At 37.8% G+C, this 27,774-nt stretch overlaps 2 protein-coding genes across 4 annotated transcripts in view; both read left to right on the forward strand.

The window, feature by feature from the left end:
* LOC126965944 (long-chain-fatty-acid--CoA ligase 5) overlaps positions 1-9,385 on the forward strand; it is a 100,360-nt gene extending 90,975 nt beyond the window's left edge. For all 3 annotated transcript variants that reach the window (XM_050809759.1, XM_050809758.1, XM_050809760.1), the window contains 3 exons: positions 193-336; positions 5,966-6,139; positions 7,230-9,385. In XM_050809759.1, the coding sequence (XP_050665716.1) occupies positions 193-336; positions 5,966-6,139; positions 7,230-7,367 (456 nt within the window). In that variant the 3' untranslated portion in view covers positions 7,368-9,385. The remainder of the gene's footprint in view (positions 1-192; positions 337-5,965; positions 6,140-7,229) is intronic.
* An 11,017-nt stretch (positions 9,386-20,402) lies between these two features.
* LOC126965933 (cGMP-dependent protein kinase, isozyme 2 forms cD4/T1/T3A/T3B) overlaps positions 20,403-27,774 on the forward strand; it is a 200,210-nt gene continuing 192,838 nt past the window's right edge. The window contains exon 1 of the mRNA XM_050809730.1: positions 20,403-20,760. The gene's annotated coding sequence lies outside the window, so the exon portion shown is untranslated. The remainder of the gene's footprint in view (positions 20,761-27,774) is intronic.

Here is a 27,774-nt window from a genome sequence, read left to right on the forward strand (position 1 = left end):
CATTATATTTCTGAGTACTTTATGTTTATTCTAAATAAATATGGGCTACCCAAACAGAAGAGTTAGTAAATAGACTCAATTTTGAAGCATAAGCTGTTGTAAAGATAATGCAAAGTGCCATAGCCACGGCTCACCAAGTCGTATCTGCATCGCGCCTATAGACATGTATCTAATTAGTTTTTTTCTCTCTAGAATGGCACGTTGAAGATCATTGATAGAAGAAAACATATATTCAAATTATCACAAGGGGAGTACATTGTTCCTGAGAAAATAGAAAACATCTACATCAGAAGTCAATACGTCGAGCAGGTGTTTGTACACGGAGAATCACTAAAAGTAAGATTTTTCATAATCTGCTAATGTTAAAGAAAAATTGATAATTCTAATTTTCTAGTTTTAAATTAAATCAATAAACATATAATTTAAAACACCTCTTCTCCAAACCTTTAATATTAATACAATACTATTATTTGTTTGTGCTACCCATTGATAGGTTTTATGTCGGTGCCAAGCCTAATGTAATGTAATATTAGGTACCTACACTCGTCACTCGTGACTTTGAGCGGGATAGCTTATAGCAAATATTTGAGAACAAAACAACCCAAGAGGGCAGACACGTTTCATAAAAAAAAGTTCGTAAATTAAAAGTACTGGGCCAAACTATGTTCAATTTTTATGGTTCCAATTGGTGACTATTCCGCTACAAACTAAAGAAGAATCACGTAAATCGGATCATAAAAAGAAATATACCAAATGAATTGAGAACCTCCTCGTTTTTGTAGTCGGTTAAAAAGATTATGTATTCGATCTGGTTGACGCATTTCCAAGGTATACAGATGTTTTATGTGATCGATTTACGATGGTCGTAAATTACTTTAACTATTGAAACCACTTATCAGTTTTATTATTGCGAAATCATACAGCAAGAAAAAAACTCTGGCAGTAACTGCATTTATAATATATTTATTGGAAGCTCTACTTGGTATATTGTTTGTTGATTCAAGCAAATATTTGTTTGTGATCATTGAATATTGTCATAAATAATTTTCATGGATTGTTTCCGTTCTGTTCTTTTGTTATAAATATAGTTTAGTAGTATTGTCGCTTGAATCAATTTTTATGTCTTTTCCATTGCTCCGTAATAAAATTCCTTTCGAGGTTTTGATGAAAGAATGTATTTGAAATGATCTATCAGATTGATTAGCTTGTGAGCGTGGCATCTTGTCACTCATTGGCATCTTTCATATTTTGTAACATACGCTTCGTGTTATTTTACATTAAAATTAATAAAATACAATATACTTACTGGTGATATGTGATCCCAGTGTCTTTCTTATTTCTTGTAGTAGTATTTATATTATTTTTACAAAGTTTTACTACGAAACCCGGCATTTTAGTTTCAATTAGGTATTGGCAAAGTTTAACGAGTAGGCCCACTTGGGCGTATATTAGTTGCTGCACTTTGCGACTACGGCTGCGGTATCTAGTTGGAGCGCAGCGGAGACCAATCACAATAAAAGGATATACTATAAATAAGTATCGCTGACTTTCTCTGACGTGTGATCTCCACCGCCCTAGTACCATTGTATTTTCGAATTCATATGTACGTTTACAATGTCAGTTAAGCTTTTGTCATTCCTCTGGTGTAAAAAGAGGTTATAGGCCTCGATGATCACATACCATCATTTGCCCTGTACTTTCTCCGGGGCGTCAAAAGAATAGGGGAGTCCCAGGCCCATGGGTGTCGTAAGAGGCGACTAAGGGCTTTTTAGAAGTGGGAGAGTCACGCTGCCGTCTTATGACGTCAGCACAATCGGGCCAGACTCGTCCGGGTTAATTACCACACTCGCACAGAATACCGGCGTGAAGTAGCGGCCTAGTGCCGCTATGTTTCGCATAGGTTAGTGTCGAGGACAGGAGGCCATCCCTTCCCCCCCCCCCAACACAAATTATGAGAGCGGTCCGTAAAAAGATATTACCAGCTCTACCAGAGCCGGAGAATCCCTCCCCGAGCACTCTCGCTCGGGCCGCCCTTCGTATTCTGGGGTGGGCACAGAACCGCGCATGACCGAGGACAAACGAGGCAGTAACACCACGGCACCCCGCTCCACGCTCAACGTGGACTTTTGCAATATCAGGGGAATTCACTCCAATTTAATCGCCGTCCACCACCACCTTGAGACGGCGCAGCCGGCCTTGTGTTTCCTTACGGAGACGCAGATATCTCGACCTAGCGATACGTCATATTTAACGTACCCCGGGTACAAAATTGAGCACAACTTTTTGCCTCATGCCGGGGTATGTGTGTACGTTAGGGAGGATATCTGCTGTCGCCGTCTCGGCTATTTTGAGGGTAGGGACCTGTCTACTCTCTGGCTCCGCGTAGATTTAGACGACCGCGTCCGTATCTATGCGTGTGTCTACAGGTCCCATAGTGGTAACGCAGAAACCGATCATCTCATGGGCTGCGTTCAAGCTGCAATTGACGTCGTGCTTGCACAGATCCCCTCCGCTGAAATCGTGGTCTTGGGTGATTTCAACGGGCACAATGCCGAATGGCTTGGATCACGTACCACAGACTACGCAGGGCGATCTGTGCATAATTTTGCATTGGCGTATGGTCTGTCCCAATTGGTTGAGTCGCCAACGCGGCTCCCGGATGTGGATAGCCACATGCCGTCCTTATTAGATCTTCTGCTGACTACACATCCCGATGGTTACCAGGTCGTTGTCGACGCCCCTCTTGGAACGTCCGACCATTGCCTGGTCAGGAGTGTAGTGCCTATCCGACGCCAACGTCGCAGACCACCAGCGACCCGCCGCATTTGGCACTACAAGTCAGCAGATAGGGATAGGATGCGTTCCTTTTTTGCATCCTACCCTTGGGGCAAGGTTTGTTTCTCTTCGGATGATCCTAGTGCCTGCGCCATTGCAGTAGGCGATGTGATACTGCAGGGCATGGATATTTTTATACCAAGCTCTGTAGTACCGATCGGTGGCAGATCACAGCCCTGGTTCGATGCGTCAGTTAAAGCAGCATCTGACTGCAAAAAACAGGCGTATCGAACTTGGGTTGCGGCGCTGGGCACAAAGGATCCGAACTGCAAAGTTCTTAAGAGGAAATATAACCGTGCCTCCAGATTTTTTAAGCGGCAAATCGCCCGTGCGAAGTCTAAGCACGTCGTCTAAATCGGCGAGCAGCTTTCCAGTTACCCGACCGGAACACGCAAGTTCTGGTCGTTGTCGAAAGCTGCTCTTGGTAACTTCAACCAGCCGTCCATGCCACCGTTGCACATGAGGAATGACACCCTGGCCCATACGGCAAAAGAGAAAGCCGAGCTCCTGTGCGCTCTTTTCGCCTCCAACTCGACTCTTGACGACAACGGAAAAACACCGCCGACCATCCCGCGGTGTCAGAGCTCTATGCCTGAAGTACAGTTCAGACAGAAAACTGTTAGGCGAGCTCTGTTTTCGTTGGACGTCAGGAAGTCGAGCGGGCCGGATGGCATTTCTCCAATCGTGCTTAGAACGTGTGCCCCTGAGTTGACGCCGGTGCTAACGCGTTTATTCCGGCACTCTTATTCCAAAGGCGTAGTCCCTGACTCATGGAAGTCAGCCCTTGTCCATCCGATCCAAAAAAAAGGAGACAGTTCGGATCCGGCAAACTACAGGCCTATTGCTATCACCTCCCTGCTCTCCAAAATCATGGAGAGCATAATTAGCCACCAGCTTTTAGTATACCTAGAGGGTCACCAGTTGATCAACGACCGACAGTATGGGTTTCGCCATGGACGGTCGGCAGGTGATCTTCTGGTATACCTAACACATAGATGGGCGGCGGCTATTGAAAGCAAGGGGGAAGGCCTGGCAGCTAGCCTGGATATAGCGAAGGCCTTTGATCGTGTATGGCACAAGGCGCTCCTCTCAAAACTTCCATCATTTGGGCTTCCCGAGAGCTTGTGCAAGTGGATCTCCAGCTTCCTCACTGGGCGCAGCATACAGGTCGTTGTCGACGGATATTGCTCGAACCCGAAGCCCGTGAATGCTGGAGTGCCCCAAGGCTGTGTGCTATCTCCTACGCTGTTTCTTCTGCATATCAATGATATGTTGGACACCTCCAACATGCATTGCTATGCAGATGACAGCACTGGTGATGCCGTATACACGGGCCATGCAGGTCTCTCTCGGGAAATCGTCGACCAGTGCCGGGAGAAACTTGTGTCTTCTATCGAGTCCTCTCTCGAGAAGGTCGCGGAATGGGGTAAATTGAACCTTGTCCAATTTAACCCCCAGAAGACTCAAGTTTGCGCGTTTACCACTAAAAAAACCCCATTTGTCGTATCACCGCTCTTCGAGAACACTTCTCTTAAAGCCGCGCCTAGTATCGGAATACTGGGTCTCGAAATCTCGAGCGATTGCCAATTCCGTGGCCATCTGGAGGGCAAAGCCAAATTGGCTTCGAAGAAGGTGGGCGTCATCAATAGAGCACGGCAATACTTCAAGCCGGCCCACATTCTAGCGCTCTAACAAGGCGCAGGTCCGGCCACACATGGAGTATTGCTGTCATCTCTGGTCTGGTGCACCCCAGTATCTGCTCGATCCATTTGACCGCGTGCAACGTAGAGCAGCTCGAATTGTCGGGGACTCAGTGCTCTGTGAACGGCTGGATCACTTGGCGTTGCGTAGAGACGTCGCTTCATTGTGTGTCTTCTACCGCATTTATCACGGGGAGTGTTCCGAAGAGCTGTTCAACCTGATTCCTGCCGCCGAATTTCACCATCGCACGACACGCCACAAGTTAGGATATCATCCCCCATCTGGATGTGTGGCGGTCCTCCACAGTGCGGTTTTCAAGAAGCTTTCTCCCTCGTACTACAAAGCTGTGGAATGAGCTTCCTTGTGCGGTGTTTCGGGGACGATACGACATGGGTACCTTCAAAAAAAGCGCGTACACCTTCCTTAAAGGCCGGCAACGCTCTTGTGATTCCTCTGGTGTTGCAAGAGAATGTGGGCGGCGGTGATCACTTAACACCAGGTGACCCGTACGCTCGTTTGTCCTCCTATTCCATAAAAAAAAAAAAAAAAAAACATCAGATCAGCCGTGGGTAGACTCGTTTGTCCTCTCTCATAAAAAAGTAGCGGTCCGTAAAGTTGTATAAAAATTGACATTGAAATATAATGATTTGTGGAACTGGAGAAGAGAATACTTCTAGTTAAATAGTATTGCTCTGTTAATACTGATAATTATATTTTTTTCTTCCGCGATTTTCTTTTTATTGTTGCACTTGTCTGTTATCCTCGGCTTGTCCATTCTTACTCTGCGTTTCATCTATAAGATATATTGTATGTTTGCGATAAGACATAACATCTAGAAGCATTCAGAATGTTAGCTTTAATCATACAAGCTTTACCAGTGGGAGGCTCCTTTGCACAGGATGCCGGCTAGATTATGGGTACATCGACGGTGCTTATTTCTGCTATGAAGCAGTAATAACGGTGCTTATTTCTGCCATGAAGCAGTAATAACGGTGCTTATTTCTGCTGTGAAGCAGTAATAACGGTGCTTATTTCTGCTATGAAGCAGTAATAACAGTGCTTATTTCTGCGGTGAAGCAGTAATAACGGTGCTTATTTCTTCTGTGAAGCAGCAATTTGCGAAAGCATTATTGTGTTTCGATCCGAAAGGCGCCGTAACTAGTGGAATTACTGGGCAAATGAGACTTAACATCCCTTGAGACATACTAAAGGAAACGAGCACAATTGTAGTGCTACTCAGAATATTTGGATTTTTCGGTAATCCTGAGCGGCAGTGCATTGTAATGGACAAGGCGTATCAATTACCATCAGCTGACCGCCATACTCGTCCCGTCCCATATTACCATACAAAAAACCATAATAATAATATTATAATTAAATGTAAATTAATATTTTGTGATTGATGAGAATTGCGATGATTTCATTCCAGTCTTGCGTGGTCGCGGTAATAGTACCAGATGTTGACGTCGTGAAGTGCTGGGCCCTAGAAAATGGCATCAAGGGTACATTCTCGGCCCTGTGTGAAAATGAGCAAGTGAAGAAGATGATAATGGATGATATACAACAGTGGGGGAAACGTGAAGGATTGAAGACATTTGAACAGGTACAGAAACATGTCGAGAATGCATATTGAACTTATTTTTAAGGGGTTATACATTAGGTTTACCTATAAACTAATTCAGCCTTTATTGGCATTTAGTTGAACCCAGTCAAGCATTACATTGATTCAATCTTGCATTGTAATAGCGATCTTGCTAAATATAAAAAAAGGAACCTAAAATATTCATCAAATCTGTGCAAATATTTTGGTCTGCTTAACGATTTTTACATAGACAATTTCAAGAGCTTAATTTTTATTATTTTTTTATAATCATAAGTAACATTCTGAAAAGGGGAGCACTTAGGGGTAGATATATGTATATTGGTTTTATGGTAAAAGTATTTATTTACTTAAGTTACTAAACTAAAACACTTGCTGAATAACTATAATTAATGGTTCTACTTGTGAGTACGCGAATTTCTACTATTCATTGGTTAAAATTGTTACTCGGACCATTCCTGTAATGGTTATAGACAAATGGTTAATGGTAACTAGGACCGGACCGATCAATGGTTACTCGCGTACTTCATCTCTACTATACATTGATAATAATGGTTAAAATGGTTACTCGGGCCGGTCCTGTAATGGTTATAGACGAATGGTTAATGCTAACTAGGACCAGACCGATCAATGCTAACTCGCGTATTGCTTTACTGAAGGCAACACATGATTATAAATAATTAATTTTATTTACTAAGCAATGTTTGTAATATAATGCTGTTCGATGGATTTACTTCGAATGCCTTCTTTTTATAACATGTGCCTTCGGCTAGATACGTTCGTTATTTTAAACTTGTTACTCCATTTTGTTATTGTTCTAAAGCATTTGATCGTGTTTCAAAAAAACTATAAATATTATTGTTTTATTATTTCTAATTGCTCTAACACATTCAAGCGAAATCCTTTTTCAAATTTATGTAAATAATTTTGTAATAATAAATAATAGTAATAAATTTTCGATCTCTCACAGCTCACATCTCTTCTCCACTTTGGTGGATACCGGGTCTAAATCTACATAAGCGAGGTCGCCGGTCTGAATCTTCATAACTAAATGATTAGGTACATTCATTATATTTCTTGAAAATGTCTTCAGGTTAAGGACATCTACTTGCATCCTGATCCATTCTCAGTACAAAACGGCCTCCTGACACCGACCCTGAAGGCGAAGCGACCCGAGATAAAGAACTACTTCAAACCGCAAATCGAAGACATGTATAAGCATCTTGATTAACATTAGTTGTAGCAGAGAACTTTGAACCCTATGTATTAATGATAAGTGACACAGTTGTGTGTGAATGAGTGAAATTTATAATGAGAGCTATTAGTAACATTTATGTACCTAGTGATACAAGTGATGTTGATATTAATATGAAGTATGTTTCTGCGATTACCCACATAATTATTATTAGTGACATTTTGAAATTCCGTCTATCTATCAACTAACATACCTATTTTCTTCTGGTGCTAGGCTGAACATGCTTATGAAAGCATTTCGTGAAATAGAGTATGCAACCCTTCCAAATTTCTATCATATTAAAATGTATACTGTTCAGTATAGCAATATATTTGGTGCAGTCGTTGGGAAATGATTTCTATGTAACATTGCAATTAAGAAACATGAGTTTCATGCACAGTCAATTATATGATTTGGTAGTTGTAAGCTGTATCTATACTATGCTCTTATGATCTGTCTTTATGTAGTACCTAATTATTTTAGATGGATAAATTAGCAATAAAATTGCTCTTTGCGTATAAAACAATAATTAATATGTCTACGGTAGCGCTGCTTGAGTTACTTACTATCAATCGATTTGATCATTGAAGCGTTACTTAACGACGAAGTATGTGACCTTTCGAAATTCGGATTTGATAGCTAGCATACTAAAACAAGTGCTGCTTCGTAATATAAATTGCTGCAGAAATATTTACGATCGGGGACGACAGGATTAAAATGTATAATATTAATGACAATACAACTACAAATTATGCTTTGAATAAAATAGACCTTTAATATATTATATACACTGATAGATTCAGAAATTAATTTCGTAATACTTTATTATATTTTGAAAATATCTGTTTTGTTAATTTTATATTATTTGCGGTAAATAAATATTAAATCTAAACATCTAATTTGAAGATGTACCAATATGTGTAGGACCAACCTCGAACATTTACTTATCATATTAATCGCAGATATTTTGTTTATTATATTTTATTGCATCTACATCGTCATAGAAGTGTGTTGCGTCTTAAAAGTTAAGTATGTCATTTTTTGTCAAATTTTGTTGCACGACTCAATTTTCTTCTTCATGGTGGTTATAGTTAAAAACGGTTTGTCAATTTGGAACTTTCGTGAGATGAAGTATAAACAAATATCACTCTCTCTCATAGAAAACCATATAGAAACCCTGTTTATTGTGTAATATAGGTTTCCCTTTTGATTTTATTTGATTACTCTTTGCGTGACACGAATTCCGCATATTTAAATAAAATACACTTTTACTTACGTTAAACCGCGTGTTTTCAATATCTGAACTTTTTATTTCAAATCAGTTCAATGAAATTTCGTTCTAATTATCTATCATTGTATTTTAATTACGCCCTATACTATTTTTTTTTTTCTATCCGGAGTCTTAACCAATTTCAAAGAGTATTTTATTAAAATTTTGCAAGAATCACCGGAATAGATGAAGCAATATCATTTTACGCAATCGCTTGGACGAATGAAGCATTATCTTTTTGTTTTTATTCATTTTAATATATTATTTTAATGACAGTGATTCTGTGTTATTTGATGCATGTGTAAAGTTTTGTACTTAACCGCTTGTAAGCCAATACTTTATAATAAAAAGTGTTAATTAAGTTTTTTTTTATCAAACTGTATTCTTATATGACTAAGAGGGTGAATCTCTTAATCGACTTACAACAGATGTATGTCGATTTATGTATTTAGTTTACTTACGGCAATGTCCGTTTTATCAGTCTTTAAAAAGACGATGTTGATAAAACAAATGATTTCTATATTAGTTTTAACATCTGCAAGATTTGCTAAATATTACTCATTTAGATGACTTACGATTAGTAAATCTGTCGCACTTGTAGATATATTGTGAAAGCTACTTTTGTTTGAGTGAGTCATGCTTTATGCGTAAGTTACGGTTTCAAGTTGTTTTAAACCAAAATTTTGTTGTTATTGGTGCAAATTGTACTGCAATAATTTATTTTTAAATAAAATCTTGGCAAGTGTTTTGTTTTTCATTTCGTAATCGCAATGATGTGTTGTTACCTTACTAAATGTTGTACCAATGTATGAATAACCCCCATTTATTTGTGTTTAGTATGGTCGAAGCCATAGCGTTACAATGTAATAGCGTATAGATGATCTGGCAGCCCGATAATGAGTGACCTATTTGTTTATGTGAATGTGTGCGTTAGCTACTGGTTAACAGCTGTTCCTAATATTTAGTCTATCTTTTACTTAAGATACAAATCGAAACTATCGCTGATTTTTCTGTCCCAATAAACTTATTGACGGTAACTCACCTTATCCGTACACGCTGTCTGTCAATGGGACGACGTATAGCTTACCAGCGTTAGAAGTTTGTATGGAAATTGCAACTCACGCGTCCCAATATAAGGCGATAAGAATGACTTATCGGGTATATTGGGACAGCTCTGAAACTGACTGTAAAATAATCAAAAAACATCTAAACAAACCCAGTCAAAAGCTCTCCGGTCATGCTATTTTTTGAAACGCATGTAAAACAAATGCAATCAATCGCGTTGTGCTAAAATCTGTCGAATATCGAGGTCTTGTTATAATATCGTCTAAAACACGTTATTTATGCATACAAGCTGAGAGGTGTGCAAATAAGAAAATTAAACGCCTGATACACATTGTGAGTAAAGTGTACAATTGTACCATTAAATTTCTTTTTCTATAAGGTATAAATATTGTTAATATTGTTGTAGTTGGTCTTATTTTTTTCATATGCCGTGCTATTTTTTTAAGTTTTGGTAGAAATAAAAACAGGTTTTTGAGCCCTCATAACCACTTTGGAAAATTGATATACCTGCTTCTGCTAATCACTTCATCGATGGCTTTTGTGGAAGATTTTCTCACTCCTCGAGGAAAAATTTTTAAGCTCTTGGACATTCGTGGGAGACGGATTTATATTAAGGATTTCTCTACCAATAAGTCAGAGATGAACTCGCGCTACGAGCTCGCGCTGATCAATCGGTTCTTCTGCTTTACATTACCTGATGGTGTACAAAAGTTACCCAAAAATAAATTTAGATTAACTCTTAAAAATTATATTGACATCTGTATATTATAATGTGGGTGAATTCTTAAATTGTTACATCCATGTTTAATAACTGATATTTGCATGCTTTGTATAAAGCTGAAATATATACTATAAACATTTGTACTGTACCATCCTGTAATCAATCCTATTCAATGTAAATAAAATATGAAAAAATTGTAAGGAGTAAAAAACATCTTCAAATAATTCATTAACTAATTCATTGCTAATTCGACGTGAAGGAAGTGATAGTGATATGCATTTTGCAAAAGGTAACCGTTTTTGAGTTATAATTATAGGTTTGCAACTTAGATTAATTATACGTTTAGATAGACTATGACAGCTGTGAAAACGTCGAAAATAGCTGAGTTTAGAACAAACCTCTATTTTGAGCAATGCTCTAACACGAAGTGCCATACATATCGCGAGTGTAAGACGTAGCTTGTCAAGCACAATAAACTAATATATTCCTGGCCTGTTTTTATCGGTTGTCTAACAGCAAGAGACAGATAGTCTCTAGTTGTAAAAAATTTTCTAAGCTTTGCAAAATGCAACATCAAATAACATTATTGGACATAAATTGTGACTTAACATCTTATGTCTCAAGGTGACGGGCGCAATTGTAGTGCCGCTCAACATTTTTGGGTTTTTCAAGAAACCTGAGCGGTACTGCATGTAATATGCACGGCAGGGCTTATCAATTACCATCAGCTAAACGTCCGGCCCGTCTCTTATTTTCATTAAAAAAAAATCTACAATCGATAGTGTGTGAGTATGTTTATACTATGAGGTAAATAGTATGTAGAAAATGTAAATATTTATAAAGTAGGTTAGAATATTTGTTAATCAACGCACGAGTAAATTTGAAAATCATGTAAAAACTCACTTCAACACCGCACTATATTAGTTGTTTTTTTAATATTCTTTTTCGTTAGTAGGTAAGTTTTAGGTAATCGTTAGTTAATTAAACCTTATCACATTAGAAACTTTAAATCTTAGTGAGAAATTTCTAAGGAATAATTGTTTTTTTTTTTTTATGAAAATAAGGGACGAGACGAGCAGGATGTTCATTTGATGATAATTGATACGCCCTGCCCATTACAATGCAGTGCCGCTCAGGATTCTTGAAAAACCCCAAAAATTTTGTGCGGCACTACAACTGCGCTCGGCACCTTGAGACATAAGATAATTTAATGATTTTGAATTTTATGTAATTTCACTAGCTAGGGCGCCCTTCAGACCGAAGCACAGTAATGCTTACACATTACTGCTTCACGGCAGAAATAGGCGTCGTTGTTGTACCCATAAGCTAGCCGGCATCCTGTGCAAAGGAGCCTCCCATACATGCCTGGTGATATGTTTTAGCATAATAAATTACAAGCCACTTATATGTACCTAGATTTTAGATAATTGTTCTGTTTTTTTCTTCAAATAAATAAAATAAAATATACTTGCAATATGTACACCTCAAAACCACACTTATTGCTTATTTCATCTTAATGTAATATTTCAATTAGAATTTTGACAAAATAATAACATAACTGACTGACTGACTGAGACCGGCACTTGGCCGCTTCTTTAAAAATAGACAAAAGACGATCGAGTGATTTCTTTTTTCCTCTCCCTCCTTTCCTTATCCGAGATCCAACTATATTTATATATTATACATGTTTTATGTTTTTTAATGGAATAGAGTACAAACGAGCGTACGGGTCACCTGGTGTTCAGTGATCACCGCCGCCCACACTCTCCTGCAACACCAGAGGAATCACAAGAGCGTTGCCGGCCTTTAAGGAAGGTGTACGCGCTTTTCTTGAAGGTACCCATGTCGTATCGTCCCGGAAACACCGCACAAGGAAGCTCATTCCACAGCTTCGTGGTACGAGGAAGAAAGCTCCTTGAAAACCGCACTGTGGAGGACCGCCACACATCCAGATGGTGGGGATGATATCGTAACTTGTGGCGTGTCGTGCGAAGGTGAAATTCGGCGACAGGAATCAGGTTGAACAGCTCTTCGGAACACTCCCCGTGATAAATGCGGAAGAAGACACACAATGAAGCGATGTCTCTACGCAACGCCAAGTGATCCAGCCGTTCACATAGTACTGGGTCCCCGACAATTCGAGCTGCTCTACGTTGCACGCGGTCAAATGGATCGAGCTGATACTGGGGTGCGCCAGACCAGAGATGACAGCAATACTCCATGTGAGGCCGGACCTGCGCTTTGTAGAGCGCTAGAATGTGGGCCGGCTTGAAGTATTGCCGTGCTCTATTTATGACGACCAGTTTCTTTGAAGCCAGTTTGGCTTTGCCCTCCAGATGGCCACGGAATTGGCAATTGCTCGAGATTTCGAGACCCAGTATTCCGATACTAGGCGAGGCTTTAAGGGAAGTGTTCTCGAAGAGCGGTGATACGGCAAATGGGGTTTTTTAAGTGGTAAACGCGCAAACTTGAGTCTTCTGGGGGTTAAATTGGACAAGGTTCAACTTACCCCATTCCGCGACCTTCTCGAGAGAGGACTCGATAGAAGACACAAGTTTCTCCCGGCACTGGTCGACGTTTTCCCGAGAGAGACCTGCATGGCCCGTGTATACGGCATCACCAGTGCTGTCGTCTGCATAGCAATGCATGTTGGCGGTGTCCAACATATCATTGATATGCAGAAGAAACAGCGTGGGAGATAGCACACAGCCTTGGGGCACTCCAGCGTTCACGGGCTTGGGATTCGAGCAATAACCGTCGATAACGACCTGTATGCTGCGCCCAGTGAGGAAGCTGGAGGTCCACTTGCATAAGCTCTCGGGAAGCCCAAATGATGGAAGTTTTGCGAGGAGCGCCTTGTGCCATACACGATCAAAGGCCTTCGCTATATCCAGACCAACTGCCAGGCCTTCCCCGTTGCTTTCAATAGCCGCCGCCCATCTATGTGTTAGGTATACCAGAAGATCACCTGCCGACCGTCCATGGCGAAACCCGCACTGTCGGTCGTTGATCAACTGGTGACCCTCAAGGTATACCAAGAGCTGGCGGTTAATTATGCTCTCCATGATTTTGGAGAGTAGGGAGGTAATAGCAATAGGCCTGTAGTTTGCCGGATCCGAACTGTCTCCTTTTTTTAAGATCGGATGGACAAGGGCTGACTTCCATGAATCAGGGACTACGCCTTTTGAATAAGAGTGCCGGAATAAACGCGTTAGCACCGGCGTCAACTCAGGGGCACACGTTCGAAGCACGATTGGAGAAATGCCATCCGGCCCGCTCGACTTCCTGACGTCCAACGAAAACAGAGCTCGCCTAACAGTTTTCTGTCGGAACTGTACTTCAGGCATGGAGCTCTGACACCGCGGGATGGTCGGCGGTGTTTTCCGTTGTCGTCAAGAGTCGAGTTGGAGGCAAAAAGAGTGCACAGGAGATCGGCTTTCTCTTTTGCCGTATGGGCCAGGGTGCCATTCCTCATGTGCAACGGCGGCATGGACGGCTGGTTGAAGTTACCAAGAGCAGCTTTCGACAATGACCAGAACTTGCGTGTTCCGGTCGGGTAACTGGAAAGCTGCTCGCCAATTTTGACGACGTGCTTCGATTTCGCACGGGCGATTTGCCGCTTAAAAAATCTGGAGGCACGGTTATATTTCCTCTTCAGAACTTTGCAGTTCGGATCCTTTGAGCCCAGCGCCGCAACCCAAGTTCGATACGCCTGTTTTTTGCAGTCAGATGCTGCTTTAACTGACGCATCGAACCAGGGCTGTGATCTGCCACCGATCGGTACTACAGAGCTTGGTATAAAAATATCCATGCCCTGCAGTATCACATCGGCTACTGCAACGGCGCAGGCACTAGGAACATCCGAGGGGAAACAAACCCTGCCCCAAGGGTAGGATGCAAAAAAGGAACGCATCCTATCCCAATCTGCTGACTTATAGTGCCAAACGCGGCGGTTCGCTGGTGGTCTGCGACGGTGGCGTCGGATAGGCACTACACTCCTGACAAGGCAATGGTCGGATGTTCCGAGAGGGGCGTCGACAGAGACCTGGTAACCATCGGGATGTGTAGTCAGCAGAAGATCTAATAAGGACGTCATGTGGCTATCCACATCCGGGAGCCACGTCGGCGACTCAACCAATTGGTTGATCAATCAACCAATCGTTATGGTCTGTCCCAATTGGGACAGACCATAACGCCAATGCAAAATTATGCACAGATCGCCCTGCGTAGTCTGTGGTACGTGATCCATGCCATTCGGCATTGTGCCCGTTGAAATCACCCAAGACTACGATTTCAGCGGAGGGGATCTGAGCAAGCACGTCATCAAATGCCGCTTGAACGCAGCCCATGAGGTGATCCGTTTCTGCGTTACCACTATGGGACTTGTAGACACACGCATAGATGCGGACGCGGTCCTCTAAATCTACGCGGAGCCAGAGAGTAGACAGGCCCCTACCCTCAAAATTGCCGTGACGGCGACAGCAGATATCCTCCCTAACGTACACACATACCCCGGCATGAGGCATGAAATTATGCTCAATTTTGTACCCGGGGTACGTTAAATATGACGTATCGCTAGGTCGAGATATCTGCGTCTCCGTAAGGAAACTCAAGGCCGGCTGCGCCGTCTCAAGGTGGTGGTGGACGGCGTTTAAGTTGGAGTGAATTCCCCGGATGTTACAAAAGTCCACATTAAGCGTGGAGCGGGGTGCCGTGGTGTTGCTGCCCTGTTGGTCCTGTGACATACGCGGTACTGTGCCCTCCCCAGAATACGAGGGGCAGCCCGAGCGCGAATACTCGGGGAGGGATTCTCCGGCTCTACAAGAGCCGGTACCCTCCTGGGGTAATTTCTCTTTAAATACCGCTCTCATATTTTGTTGGGGGGAATGGCCTCCGGTCCTCGACACTAACCTATGCGAAACATAGCGGCACTAGGCCGCTACTTCACGCCGGTATTCTGTGCGAGTGTGGTAAGCAACCCGGACGAGTCTGGCCCGATTGTGCTGACGTCATAAGACAGCAGCGTGACTCTCCCACTTTCAAAAAGCCCGTAGTCGCCTCTTACGACACCCTTGGACCTGGGACTACCTTATTCTTTTTACGCCCCGGGGCAGCACAGGGTGAAATGTATTTATTTACCTTAGTTTTAAGTTCTAGTCATTAGTCTTCAGTTAGGATAAGTGATAGCAAATATCCAGATTTTCCCAGTTTCCTGGATTTTCCCCCACAAACCTTATGTATTAGTTTTAAGCATAATAAAGTTTTATCCCTCAACACGTACATACGGTTGTAGAAATATGTTTTCTGATACCTACATATATAAGGCTTAATTGTGAATTGCTATAATAACTAGATTAAAAGTAATTTTGTATATATTTTACTATCAAATATAGAAATTTAAATTGAATTTGATTTTTTTTTGAGTGATTCCTAGTTATATTCGATTTTCTAGTGGGCATTTCTGACATTCCACAACTCCGGTAGGGTTTCAAACAGTTGAATAATGTTAATAGACTCTTCTATGGAACACGGTGAAACCCCGCTCAATATTTCGTCGTCAAACATATGCGAAGTGCACAAAAAGTCAATAATTTATATTGACAGATATTGGTGGATCACAAAAATCTAGATTTTATGCCAATACGCTCAATACTCACTTCTGCCGCGTTTAAACATCAACAAAATATTGACGAGATCTCAAGGATCACGATATTAATTGACCATCTGACCCCTGCCTATGCGTTACGACGTCCATGTGATAATGTAACGTAATTTATGAATAAATAAATAAATTAACTAACTAACAAACCCCTAATTTTGCCAATTTTTGTATAAAAAGTATAAATATAGTCTGAACTAATCGAATGTCAACAATTATTTTCAAGTCCCGATGTCTAAAGTTATCACCATTGTTTACATTACTATATTTACTGTCTGACATATTTGACCTGTTCATCTGTTTAACATTCTCATGAAGTAATAACAATGTAAGTAAGTGCCCAGCTACGTTTAGCATTTAAGTATATTTATTTTATTTTTATTTATTTATTCATGTATAGGAAACAAACAGTATTATGATACTTAAATATTAACAAATCTTAAATCTTACACTTTCACCAGTGAAGTTTCAAAAATTTATACGACACTTTTAGTTAAAAGGTAAGCAACGGTAAGATAAAAACCACAAAACAAAAGTAATATAAATTAACAACTAAATACAAGCTGTATAAGTTACACAATATTATACACGCCTATTATACAATACTATAATGAATTAGTTATAAATGAGTTAAGTATTCAGAAAAAAATTATAAGAATGGGGTAAAAAAAAATCAGTAATCATTTAAATTATCACAAACCAATGATCTGAAAACATTTAACTTTTCATGAAATATGTCAATATGACTGTATGCTCTATTATAACAGCTACATGCCCGAATTATAAACCTGTTCTTTCCATGTACTGTTCTCGCACAGGCAACATCTAATACATTTATAACGCCTTTTGGACACACCAAAGGAGAACTTACTGTTTACTCTTTGATTAAGTATAAATAAACCAAATACTTTATTGGTACTAACATTAGGCTAATTATCTGTAATAGTTCCAAGTATTCTAGTCCTAAAATAATTTATACCCGTGTAAAATATATACGAAGTTGTAAGATCATAGAAAATAATATGTAGGTACTATTTGTAAATATGATTTATATTTACAATAGAACTTATATAAATGTGTACTATTGTATATATAAATTATAGTACATATTAAAATATGTAATATTGTAAAGATATTTTAAATGGGAACTCATTTGCAAACTGGTTCTTACGCTGTGATCTTATGGAAAAAATCAATATGTGCTTAAGAAAATACGACAAAAGTGATACGAAATACACACCTAATTTTTGACTTTATTCTGAAGTTCATTTACAATAAATATATACTATCTAACTAGCTGCCCGAACAGAATACGTTCTGTCAATAGTTAATAGTTAAAATTTAATAATGATTAATATTTCCTAATGTTCGCATTGTTTATATCTCAACAATAAATGACGATAACATACAAAAATAAGTTTTATATTTCATAGACTGCAATACTTTATAAACTTGATGATACTCATTCTACTGCTTTATGGTACATAACATTTTTTCTTTGGTTACATGGCGCGTAAACAAATAAAGTTGGCAGGTTCCCAACGCGGGAACCAGGCAACATACCGGCCATGAGAGAAGCGTGGGGTTTTCAAGATTAACACCGCAAATACTTAAAAACTGACCCTGTGATTTATTTATGGTAATTGCAAAAGGAAGCCGCGCTGGATTATCATCATCAGTCACTATCATTGAGATGCGGGGTATCAACACTTCTTTTCCCTTATATTTTCCTTTTATAATTGTTGCTTCGATTACTTTGTTAAGTAAATCTTTCAATGATAGCTGTGTGCCTTTACAATGATACGGTGGGTTTCGTAACATTATGGCTCATCATCAGCCAGAAGACGTCCACTGCTGGACAAAGGGCTCCCTCAAGGATTTCCACTTGGGCTATGTCAGTGACTTTGGTTCTCCTACGGCTCTCCTCATTCCTATTTCAATCTCACAGGGAAACTCCGAGCGTAGCCCTCACCATTTTCCTCTGAGCGACCATGAGCTTTCTCATAAGGCCCATATATATATGCGACCACGTCTGCGTACCGTAAGTCATCACTGGCAACACACACTGGTTGAAAACCTTCGATAACATCAACATTGTGACTACAGATCCTACTTTTAATTGGCAACATTATGCAGTGGCAACACTGGCAAATCCAATGAGTTTAAAAATTCTGTAGGATGGTTCACGACATCATCTTGAATAGCTGCGCAATCAACTGATTTATGTCTTTAATTCACCGGCAATTACATTTTAAATTTTGAAATTTATTTCCGTGTTTTTGGTAGCTAATGTAGCACCTTTTAATAATGATCATTTTAACTTAGAGATTTAACGTTTCGAATAACCTTTTGATTAAGCTCGGTTATTGTTTCAGTAAACAGATGAAAATCTACAGAAAATGAAACGCAGCCATATGAATCATCAACTGGGATTTTTAATGGCAAAATCCTATTACCAAGGTCAATGAGTTGTTTAGAAAATATATTTCCAGAACGATCATTTTGCAATTCGACACGCTTATTATTGCTTTTAGTTGGTATCTTGACGTATTTCTACAAAATAGAGGTCTTTAAGGCGAAGAGTAAGCAGAAAACACCCATTCAAGGTGTTTTTGGACAAGTTTTTTGGTGAAAATATAGCATTTCGAGTTATGAACACTACTTAATCCTTTTACACATATCCTTAAGTCTTATTTGTAGGTTGCTAATGCTTGCTGTTGGTTATAGTTAACACTCCAGAGCCTTTTTGAACTACCACTTCTCCTTGCAGTTAAACAAGTTTATTGGCATGGCATGACGCATTTTTTTAGTACAACTCTCAGAAAAGTTATTCATATAGCTTGTACTTTTTTGTGTAAGTATATTTATTCAGATTAGTAATGAATAACGAGGATTGTAAGCATATAAACTGTTTTCCACCCAAGAATTTTGAAAATATTGGCTTTGTTACATAGATGGCGGCCGGAAGCCGTGAACTCAAATCGCTCAAGGTCGCTGGCATTTAGTGTCGCCTTAAACATACATTAACTTCATCTGGCGTTGACCGTGGAATCGCTGGTAATATTTTACGGAAATATTCTGCAAATAAAATCATCGCTCGACCAAATCTGTTTTGGTTGTTTCACAGATCTTTCATAGTTCTGTCTAATGCCTCCAAAGAGTTTTTATTTGCCATCGTGCATTCATCCCACACTTAAACCTTTGCCATTGCAGAGTTATTCGAAATGTTGCAATTTGAGTTTCATTACGTTGAATATTCAATAGTAAGTTTTATTTATATGGATAATAAACTATATTACACAATTTACTGTTTGACTGCTTGTTTTCATCAGAAAAGAACTGTGTTGTTTTTACTATTTTCCACGCACTTTTTAATTTAATTTTATTTTTTTACTAAAACACTTCAAAGTAAGGAATTTCTAATTTTCTAATTTCTTCTACCTTAAGGAATTTCCATTAAAAATAATAATTTGCGAATTGGTCGAGCCGTTCTCGGGTTTTGCGCTTAGCAAATTCTATTTTATTTATATTTATAAAATAATGTATTAAGCTTTAATATAATCGTGTTTAATTTACTCTGGTATAATATTTTAATCTGACTGATCAAGCTATGTTAGTGCCATACAGCGACTTAGGCGCAATAATATATTTTCTTTAGAGGGAACTTAAGACTTTACTCAAGTAAAACTAGCTGAGTGTCTTAAAACGAGATGTAGCTTTTGCATTGGGATATCTAATTTTGGATGTCATTTGACAGCTAAGTTTTACATCAGTAAAGTCTGAGTAAAGTCTAAGTAAGTACGCTCTATACATCTCAGTCTTAGTCTCGAGTCCTACAAAATAAAGTACAAGGCACGCCTTAAAAAATCTTACTTCTTCTTACTTCAGTAATTAATTTTAGAAGGCACCTACCTATGTATAATTTCTAATTAGTAAACGTGCCACTTACCTTAACTGGTAAGACAGGAATAGTACGCATGAGAGTAGGTACCTACTTACATTGGTCTAAGTAAAAACTTAACTATTTGCTAGGTATTTCAACATTATGAATTAGTTATTAGGTGGATTAGTACCTACATTACATCGGCAATATTATAAGTTTCGACTAAAGTCAAAAAGTTAAAGTAAAGAAATAATATTAGACTATATAAATATAGTCTAATATTATTTCTCAATATAATTTGCTTATCTCATATAATATAACGTATAGTGTCTACGTATTCATTCATATTCACAACGAAGCATTTTTATTTATACATTTTACCGCTTATCTGCGCATCACGCCAGCTCAGTTTTGTTCTGTTTAGTTGCCATACGGGCAGCGCGGTCGCTACTCGTATGCTCGGCTGTCGAGTGCTGCCCTCTATCGTTGTCGCGCTCCACCGGTTTCTTATTAGATGACCTTGACGCGAGTTTTGCCGTTCATTGGCCGCGATGCCACGAACCATCGCGTTCTTGCCTCCCAAAAGCAATATTTAAAACAATAAACTTTATTGTCCTGGACTAAAATCCTGTGTACTGTGTTCCGCGTGTGCCCGGCTACAATCAAGTGTCAGTGTCATCGAACGACACCTGTCAAAATGATGTGACAAGCGCGTACATACCTTTAATGTGTAATACTTCTGACTGAAAAACAGAATGGTTGTATTAAAAATGTTAACACCGTCTCGGAAGTGTAAGTACCATTAAATTTGGATACATAATTAACCATTAAAAATAAAACGTAATTCTTAACATAGTTTCAAATTATCTAATACAGAAATCATTAAATAAACAGCGGACAGTCGACATGACATGATCTCTTCTAAAAATAACTCGCGTCGCATTGGCAGTTAGGTTAATCAGCTTTTAGTTGGATCATTTATTGTTGAATAATTATTTAGTTACTCTAATGCGTACGCAAACTATATGTGTCGAATCACGGGCTAATAACATGCAATGAAAACAATTAAAATACATGACAAGAGGAAGTAGGTATATTTTAGTTGACTATTATGACTTGAATATTATGTCTAGAGTAGGATATGATTAGGTTTACGACATAGGTACTAATATTGTAATATTTCTTGTTTCCATATCTAAGGCTGAGATCTATAGAGCGTAGGTACTTAAAATTTGCTCAGACTTTACTTAAGTACTTACGTGAAACTTAGCTGAGTTTGATAAAACTCGAACTTGGCTTGGATCTATGTATGGATATATAGATAGGTCTTCAAAAATGATATGGAGGTTTCTAATATCATTTCATTTCATTCATCAAAAAAATACACTATTATTAGAACATGGATCAAATTTACAATGATCTACAAAAACTTTAGTCTGTTACTTGCTGCTATGGAACCAGTCACGGGCGATCCCGAATCGCACTTGGCCACGTTTTTTATACTTATAAGTAAGTGACACCAATAGGCCTACAGCGCACGTTAATGTGACAAGTACCGGTAAGTGCATCACTTACTGCTTAATTTGAATAACTTAGCGTTAATGAACCTTTTTTGATGCATTTAGTAAAAAAAGATTCTCTTTGTAAGAATCTTGCATAAAAACAGATATATCCTAAAAGGATTGTTTAATAAAACAGCATAGAAAGTCAAATAAAACTCTACTAAGTCTTGTGAATCCATAATTCTGAATGAGACTAAATATAAAAACATTAAAAATTTTATTCTATGCATTTGAAAACCGCATCTTGAAAATTCGGAACCCCCGTTTCAATATTTATATTTCGCGGCTGGTTACAGGAGATATTCGTAAGATCTTCCATATGAATCATATTATGGTTGCATTTACAAGCGATAATTATTGCCCTTGCAAGTAAGAAGAGAAATTGCAGATATTTCCTACTTAATTGTAATTCTCAGTGGCAAAGTCCTACACTATAATTAGTACTAAAAAATATGGAGCTAATGCTCCATAGATTATCGTTAAATTCCATTTTTTCCTAGAGTAGAGTAGTAGTTCACATACCTGATAAGTTCTGTATATATCTCATAGCGATTTCGACTTATTTTAGAGTTGCTAGATGATATGCTACAGTTTTTTTTTGTAAATAAAATAGTACGTAGAAGTTATGTAAATGGTATATGCAAGATAGGTTAAATAATGTAATATTCTTTTGTATAACATTTTTGTATGAACTTGTAATTTACATCTTGTGACAATGTTCTATATATTCTATATTCTGTTATATAGTGCTGTCCTTGTCCAAACCAAAGAACTTATAAGCATCGAAACCAATATGAATCGAAATGAGAGCAAAATTTTAAATCATGACTGTTGCCTCTCAATATATTCTTGATAATGTTATGTATGTACATAGGCACATAATTATAACACCAGGAACAAACAAACTTCTAATGCCTACTACTGGGCAAAGTCAAGTTAGTAAGTCTTTTGTGGGGCGTTGTATATGCTTTTACAACAAGATATCATATAATGTTCAAAACAAATGACGTGTTACGAAAGTCAAAAGAATTGTTAAAAAACGGTTGTGTGGTAAAGGTTACTATAACATAAATGACTTTCTTAATGATACCACTGATTGGAAATAGAGCGACCGCCCACAGACTATTAAATAATAGTTTTTAGTGTACGATTTTACATTGTAACCATATTTTTCTATAAAATAAAAAAACCCGCTGAGTTTGTTGCGCCAGTTCTTCTCAGGTCTGAGGCATACCTTTCGGAATGAATGGTAGTTTTTGACTTTCAATAGTGATTTTATATCCTATTTTGAATAAAAATATTTGAATTTCAATAAAACCATAGCAGAAATAAGTACAATTAGTCTGTAACCATTTTTAGACCTTCTAGAATCAACTAGTATACTTAGTAAAAGTCAGTAACACTAACGGCCTTGTGAGGATCTAAACACTGCAGATTTGCATAAAGTTCTGATAGACTACGGTTTTTCTAATAACGTAATTAATTGACCTCGATTGTTTTACACTTCTATGAAGTGAGCTAAACAAAACGCAATAATAACACAAATATTTTCAGACTTGGCTGGACAGAAACTTTTTCCAATGACCTAAAGATAAACGTTTTCAACACGGACTAGTAAAAAAATAAGGACTCCGTGTCATCATACATAACAGTGTCCCACCAAAACAAGCCGATTAACGTGTAAATACATAGCCCCACGCACACACTTACACTACTACAGGCCGATAGGCGGCCATTATGAGAATTGTCATCGTCTGTGATAGATCAGTTTGCCTCTCAATTAAATATTTTAAAAATGCTGTCGTGCGTTGTGAAAACGTGTAAAAAAACAATACTATATAAGTATTTGTGGATATATGATTATTTAAGGGGGAAAAAATTGTGTAACTGGTATACCCCGTAACCGCACACACACTAGCATACTAATATCACGGCGCGGAGTCCTTCTTTTTTTACTAGACCGTGCGTTTCAAGAAAAAAATAGACGGCAATTTAAAAAGAACGCGACTTCAGTCAACTTGCGAAAATTTTTGCTCTATCGTCTATGCTCAACTTACTGTGATAGACATTTCCCGGGTCCCTTTCGTGTTCCACTGTTTAAAACTTATTTAATGACTTTGAATGAACCTGGGTGAACAATATAAAGAAAATCTTCTTGTGGTGGACAAAGTGAAGGTCTTTGATGGAGTAAGGCACAAGGCGCTTCTCTCGAAACTTCCACTCTATGGGACACCTAAGAGTTTTTGCAAGTGGTTGATCCACTTCCTCACAGGGTGCAATTCTCAGACCCGTGAATGGTGTTCCCTTCCAATCCTCAAAAATATGTATAATGTATACCTATCAGTGATGTTTTAATGTCTTCAACATTCATTGTTACAGCGACGACAATTCGTAAGATTCTTAACACCGGCCGTGCAGAGTTCTCCCAGAAAACAGTTGACCAGGACGCAAAAAACTTGTATCTTCTAACGATACTCTGTTATGAATTTCGCGAAATAGGGGAAAATTAACTTTGATTAGTTAAAACCCCCAAGACTCAAGGTTGTGCGTAACCACAAAAAAAAACTGCATATCTTATCGTATCACCGCTCTTCGCATTTCTGAGAGACTCACTTATTATCGTCATGCTAGAAATTTCACGTGATTACTATTGAAGTAGTCACCTGGAAGGCAAAACACATAGGTGGCGCAAATGTTAGGACTCATAATGAAACCTACATACAACTATTAAGAAATTCAAAGATTGTATGTAAAGTTGACCAACTCTGGGCCACTGGTCAAAAATAATCAAGTACTTTTTGACCTGTGGCCAGGTGGTTTCTACACAAAGACGACATTGATTTGCAGAAAATAGCCCTTGTATAGCTATATCACAGACCGTAATATTGGCTGCCTTAACGGAATTAATTGGATAAACATTTAGCACCACAAAAATATTCATGCTACTATTTACTAGATGCAGTATTCCTTGCGGGGTTCAATCATCATCACACCACACAATCAAATGGCTACCCCAGAACCAAAAATTTGTTAAAATAAAAAAGAAGAGATCAAAAAGAATTAGGCTTTATATAATCAAGTAGTCATTATATTTGGAGCCCAAATTGTAGATTGGTATGAAGCTCTAGATGCCGATGGAGGCATATAGTTTTATCTCCACGTCACAATACGATTGACTTAGGGCAATTTAATCGGTAAAAATCCTAATCTTATCATAATTATTGTTTATATTATTGTTTTTATACAGCTGAAAATCAAGGTTTTCGTAATCAATTCACAAATAAATCTAAAGCGATAGGTATGAAATTGCCGATATGGATTTCCGAGTATTTCAGACGTAAACTATTTTTATTTAACTGTGAATTCTAGAGTAACATTTATATCAAAAACATGACATTCTTTTTGAATAACCTTTTTTCGATTAACGCTATGATCCAATTGAATCTCTTTCGTCATTATGGGTATGTTAAAATTTGAGTTATTGTGAAATGCCGTCGAATAGAACTAGCTGTATTATTAGTTTTCCTGCTTCCAATCTAAAAGTAATAATAATTAGTAAAACCTATTTATTTCCAATGTACTATTAAAATTTTATTCTATATTAATATTACAGTTATCATCTATGATTATGTCTATTATAATATATATTACTTAATAATATTGTTACAACTATTTACATAGTAATTATATATTATCTACATTTTACATAATTAAAAATGAAAAAAATATAATTTTATTAGTATTAATAACCGTTGTTATGTCCTGTCTTCCTCATCAATGATTGGAACCTCTTCTTGGGTATAGCTTGCTCCTCCAGCTTGTTCCAGGCCTCTCTGTCCATTGCTATCTTTTTCCATAAGTTTCCTGCTGTCGCTTTTATGTCTTCTTTCCACCTTGTCCTAAGACGTCCTTTTCTCCTTTTTTTTATTCGCCTATTAGCCTTTCCCACACAGTTGCCTCTGAGATCCATCTATTGTCTCTACATCTTGCTATATTATGTCCAAAAGGAAAGTCGTCACGTGACTTAATTAAAATATTAAGAAATCTTTTATCAAGGAATTGAATCTGAAATTATCAAAGTAAAAATGAACCCCGTGGTTCTGGAAAACTCTGGTTGACTATTGCGAAATAATGGCGAATGTGAACATTGATAATATTTTCATTATCATACATTTGATAGCCAAGTTAAAAATAAGTCCACAAATAACAAACAATTTTTATTACTTTTAGTTTACTAATCAATGAATCAATCACCCAGCTTTCAAACAGTTATCGCATTTATACTGAAGTAGCATTAAATAAGAGTATTATCAATGTGGATGTCATTCTTCTTTACTGTCAGATGGACGTAGTCTATGCCTCACCTCGACAGAGGTCATTTATCAGCGTTCTTTTGTTTATAAAACCTTTTAAATTCTTCCACGTGGCTTTCAGTTTTAAAATAGATAACCCCTGAATGATTTAACGGTTACTATGTTATTGTTAATTCTTCTTGGCACACTCTTCTGACGGAAAGTCTGTCTTTAATAGCATCAAAATTGGGACACCTTGAAATTTATTTTCTGATTCCAGATGCTTCCAATTCCGTGGAAATAGCTATTATTAAATTATAAATTTGCACATATATCTATGCATTAATATACGTAATTATCTATTTTTGTTGCTGGTAAACCTGACCTCTTTAGCTAAAGGTCCCTAATAAATCAATTTTTTTTGTAAAAATGTTTCAAATAAAAAAAATATCAAATTTTATCGTAAACAGCCTGTGTTTATTCATTTAATAGTTTTTTCAAAACACAATTTATTGTGCATATTATGTAACCGAGGCTAAAGAAATAGTTTTTTGAATTTTTAATTATCAACTTCTTTTTGCAAGTTTTTGCGACAACCCGTTGAAAATTTCAGCGACTAGACATCGAGGCGCCGTTTGTATATTATTACATATTTTTTTATGAGAAAAGTGGCATAACATGTAAGAGGTTCACCGGTAGGTAAGTGATACACCTGAGTGGCACTCCATTGTAATCACAATAGTGCGCTTAGAAATCTTGATTCAACCGAAAGTTCGGAGTGGCATCGGAATGGCGCTCGTCAATTTGAGACATAAGAAGTCTCAGTAATCCAGTAATTTCAATAGCTACGGTGCCCTACAAACTGAAACACAATAATGCTTGCACATTACTGATTCGCAGTAGAATAAGGCTGTAGTATCCACCTAAGCCGGCTTCCTTCCAAAGCCATCCTACAAAGAAGAATCCCACTTATAAACATTATAATAATAATAAATAAATATTGACACACCTTTACACAAACTATCTTGCCCCAAACTAGGTATAGTCTGTTCTATGGGTACAAGACAACGATTTATTTAATACGATATACTTACTTAAACATACATAAATACTTATAAACATCTATGACTTGGAAACAAATCATATTCATCATATAAATGTTTGCACCTACCGAGATTCGAAGATTCGAACCTCTAGCTCAGCAGGCAGGGTCACTGACAGGTTTTATATCTCTCTTACAACTACAGACTGGTAAATATAGTGTTAATATAGGTTGGATTTTTTATCCAGCTAATTGATCTAAGGAAGTTAGTTAACCCGTTGATCCGTTCTAATAGTCCAGTTCATTTTTGTTGATTATTTTATCTAATTCATCGCTTCCTGTATTTAGAATGATTTCCCGCCACCTCTCAGAATATTAAAAAATATAAATCAGTTTAAGGGTAAATATAAAATGGCTTTATTATAAAAACATCAGGATGCCGAAAATTATTGTGTATGGAAAGAACTTCCCTTAAATAAATATTTTTCATAATTTAACCATAACATTTACAACTCGATTTATATTACATTTAAAACACACACTAATATGTTTTTTATAATGTTATAGCAATAACAGTGACAGTACAATATTGGATATTTTATTAAAAAGAGCGCAAACAAATTCAGGGAGATTTTCTTCTGTCGCTTCTTCTCTCTCAGAGCGCCAATTGTTTCCAAAGCAGTTGTGTAGTGGATGCCTTTTATGCAGTTTCATAAGATTGAACATAAACGTCACAAGATTGTGAAAATATAAAACTTTCCTTTAATTTTCCGGTTAATCTAAAACTAATAATAGGTACTAACCAAATTTAGTTTAAGTGTTATATTGCTTAAGAGAATAAAATCAGGTATTTTTAGTAGGGATGACTCCCTCATGGAACTGCGATTCCATTATAATAAAAAAAAGATTT

The sequence above is a fragment of the Leptidea sinapis genome, chromosome 9, assembly GCF_905404315.1.
Source record: "Leptidea sinapis chromosome 9, ilLepSina1.1, whole genome shotgun sequence".
Lineage (NCBI taxonomy): Eukaryota > Metazoa > Arthropoda > Insecta > Lepidoptera > Pieridae > Leptidea > Leptidea sinapis.